At 41.7% G+C, this 3,876-nt stretch overlaps 1 protein-coding gene across 1 annotated transcript in view; it reads left to right on the top strand.

Moving 5' to 3' along the window:
• Positions 1–3,021, top strand: part of LOC104622860 (tubulin beta-6 chain) — a 3,492-nt gene extending 471 nt beyond the window's left edge. The window contains exons 2-4 of the mRNA XM_010289765.1: positions 1,380–1,488; positions 1,678–1,788; positions 1,917–3,021. Coding sequence (XP_010288067.1) covers positions 1,380–1,488; positions 1,678–1,788; positions 1,917–2,989 — 1,293 coding nt within the window. The 3' untranslated portion in view covers positions 2,990–3,021. The remainder of the gene's footprint in view (positions 1–1,379; positions 1,489–1,677; positions 1,789–1,916) is intronic.
• Positions 3,022–3,876: the final 855 nt, after the last annotated feature.

Raw genomic sequence — 3,876 nt, forward strand, 5'->3', positions numbered from 1 at the left:
CCAGGGGCACTAATCTAGTCCGCAAAATACTGGGACGAGTGAAGGAGCCAGTAATTCCAGGACTGCAAAGTTGTGATGCCAGTGCTTTAGCTTTAGTTCAGCCAGACAGCAGTAACTGCCACATTATAATCATTACTATGGGACTGTATTAGTTAACAGGATGACCTGTGCTATCAGTGACCAATTAGGTTTTTCTAAGAGTAGCACAAAGTGCCGTTATAAGGATTCCTGCCTAACTGGCCTTCTGCACAAGGCAGTCATGTCATTTGGAATACTATTGTGTAGTTCAAACACTGCCATGCTGTTACTTAGAGAAGTTGCTCATTGCTGACTTTGTGTGCTAGGAGAAAAAAAACACATTACTTTTTGCTATGTGATGTCCATCTTTGTTTTTTTTTTTTTCTTTTAATTAGTAGGAAGTTGTCAAAAAAAAGTATCTGGGTTAATTTGGGTCTGGGAGGTTTCTGAGGACACATGATAGCTGAAGGATTGTCCCATTGTGTTCTTCCTCCATTTCTTGCTCCTTACAAATCCCACCTTGATTCCTTTTATTGGAATATGAAGCTGTGGGTGGCCAGAGAATGTCATGTTAGACCCAGATAGTTTGAATGCAGCCAGTGTGATAGTTGAAAGGTTTGTATTTTTTGTGGGCTGTGACCTGGAAACCGCTTATGCCTAATAAGACCTGTAGAAAAGCACACACACACACACTAAAACAGCATGCACATGTTGGCAATGGTGTATTTGTACACTCAAAATGAGACTGGGTGCTAAACCAGAAGACCTTTAAAATTAAAATAGCCTGGTCATTATAGTGGGTGGGTGTGTCTACATGAAGACTGCTGTGGCTGCTGCCTAGATAAGAGGCCCAGTACAAGACATCCATATGAATGTCAAGATAGGGCGTTTAGGACCAACATCTGTTTGTGGAAAGTGTTGCTCGCACACAAATTTTTCCAAGCCAGCTTTGCCATGCCACAGTCTCACTTGTGTCCCACTCAAAGCAACTCTTCCCAATGTGCACACAACCCCTGACTTTTTTGTTAAGCTCATGCCAACTAGTACCTGTGTTATTTAAACTAGTCTCGATTTTCCTTTACTGCGAAGGGAACAAATTGAAGACCTCCACCTATTAGTGCACCGGTGATAGCTAAGCAGCATACATGGTCTCCTAAATGTTTTCCTTGAACTTATTTGGGGATGGGGGAGAAGAGGATCCCTGCTCTGATCTAATATGTACATGGAAAAAACATCCCCCACTTCAGGCACAGTTCCCACTTCATGTGCAGTCAGGCATGAGGACAGCAGAGCTGATGCTGAACACATTGTGCTGAAAAAATAAATCTTTGTGAGTGTATTGAACCTCGTTCCTTTTTCAGTTCTGGGAGGTGATAAGTGATGAACACGGCATTGACATCGCTGGAAACTACCGTGGGGATGCATCACTGCAGCTTGAGCGAATTAACGTGTACTTCAATGAGGCTTATTGTAAGTGTTCAGCACTCTTAGAGTGTTGGCAGAGCAATTTGCAAAGCCAAACATGAAGGTTAAAATAAGTAATTAAAAAAAAATTATCCCCAAATCACTGTACGTGGGTTGGATTTTTCAGAGCGGATTATAAGCCTGTCTCTTTGACTTCTAGCAGTAATTGTTTGCATTCATTTTCTTTTTTCCTAGCCCATAAATATGTGCCTCGTTCTATCTTGGTGGACCTGGAACCTGGTACGATGGACAGTGTACGGTCCAGCAAAATAGGCCCACTCTTTCGACCTGACAATTTTATTCATGGTATGTATAGCATGCTGTCAGCAAATTAACTGGAGTCAACTGTCCCAAAATGACCTTTTGACTCCCATCTCTATAGTCTTAAAAATTTGTTAACTTTGTGGCTGTTCTTTCTGTAATTCTGTTTACAGGTAATTCAGGTGCTGGAAACAACTGGGCTAAGGGCCACTACACAGAAGGTGCTGAACTGATTGAAAATGTCATGGATGTGGTCAGGAATGAGTGTGAGAGCTGTGACTGCCTTCAGGGATTCCAGCTCATCCATTCACTTGGTGGTGGTACAGGCTCAGGTATGGGCACGCTCCTCATCAACAAAATCAGAGAAGAATATCCCGACAGGATTATGAATACTTTCAGTGTTGTGCCTTCACCCAAAGTATCCGACACAGTTGTAGAGCCATACAATGCCATCCTCTCCATCCATCAACTAATAGAGAACACAGATGAAACCTTTTGCATTGACAACGAAGCTCTTTACGATATATGTTTTAGAACTTTAAAGCTCACCAATCCCACCTATGGTGACCTCAACCACTTAGTGTCTCTAACAATGAGCGGTGTCACAACCTCACTCCGTTTTCCTGGTCAACTGAATGCGGATCTGAGGAAGCTGGCTGTTAACATGGTGCCCTTTCCTCGCCTGCATTTCTTTATGCCAGGCTTTGCCCCACTGACAGCTCGAGGTAGCCAACAGTACCGAGCCCTCTCAGTGCCAGAGCTTACTCAACAAATGTTTGATGCACGCAACATGATGGCAGCCTGCGACCCTCGTCGTGGACGTTACTTGACCGTGGCATGCATCTTCAGAGGCCGAATGTCTACCAGAGAAGTGGACGAGCAGTTGCTGGCTGTCCAGACCAAGAATAGCTCCTACTTTGTGGAGTGGATCCCTAATAATGTCAAAGTGGCTGTGTGTGACATACCACCACGAGGATTGAAGATGGCAGCTACCTTTATTGGCAATAACACAGCCATTCAGGAGCTCTTCATCAGGGTTTCTGAACAGTTCTCAGCTATGTTCAGAAGGAAAGCATTTCTCCATTGGTATACAGGTGAAGGTATGGATGAGATGGAGTTTTCTGAAGCAGAAGGTAACACCAATGACCTTGTGTCCGAGTACCAGCAGTACCAGGATGCCACTGCAGATGTTGAGGAATATGAAGAGGTAGAAGTGGAAGCTAGCCCAGAAAAGGAAGCACTGTAAAAACAATGCTAACATCAAAACATTCTCCAAATCTGCATACTGAAAGTAACAACTTTCTTAAGAATTTTTTCTCTGCATCTGGCCAAAATATATGCAGTATTACAATACAATGCTTTTGAAACTAATGACAGCTATGCTTTACTCTCCTAAACAACTGTTGTCACTGAATGTCTCCCAAAAAAGAGCCACTAGGATGACACGTTTTTTCATGACAGCCTTTCTTGTAAATGTATTTGCTTTTAGAATATTATCACCAGATACTTAATGTAATATATAGCCTCTGTGTCTCTGTATATATCTCTCAGGATCATAAGCAACAGCAAAATATGCTATCAACTCAAACTTTATTTATTCTCAGGTAAACACAATTCGTATTTTGTTTGTGAACTTGTTACTCTTTTAGGAACACACGCGCATCTGTTAAGGCCTATAAAGGAAATATCTATTTTATCAGGCATTCCACAGACCAATCTAGATCTGCAGTTCAGTTCCTTAAGTTGCAGAGGAGGGTCAGGGAGGGGAAGGGAAACAAGATGGGGTGAATGACTGAATATGTACATTCTTCCTTTAAAAAAAAAGTAGGTACTTTAGTAGTTCTACCACATTGCTGGCTTATATTATTGCAGAGCTTGTATTCATTATCGTTGTGTGGTTTGTTTCTATTTCAAACTATAGCTTGAGTTATATTAGCATACAATGTTGTGAACACTGAGTAAAAGTTTTGGTGTGGTCTTTTTTTTTTTCCCCTGTGTAGTAACTATAAATTTTCTTCCTATTGTTCAGTACAGCAAAATGGATGGAATTGTTTACAGCTAGTTAGGTGTAAGTTCAATGGCAATCACTACATCAAAACCACATCTTCACTTCATGAAAAAAAGTTTCTTGCC

The sequence above is a fragment of the Phaethon lepturus genome, unplaced genomic scaffold (genome assembly GCF_000687285.1).
Source record: "Phaethon lepturus isolate BGI_N335 unplaced genomic scaffold, ASM68728v1 scaffold49766, whole genome shotgun sequence".
In the NCBI taxonomy this organism is placed as follows: Eukaryota; Metazoa; Chordata; class Aves; order Phaethontiformes; family Phaethontidae; genus Phaethon; species Phaethon lepturus.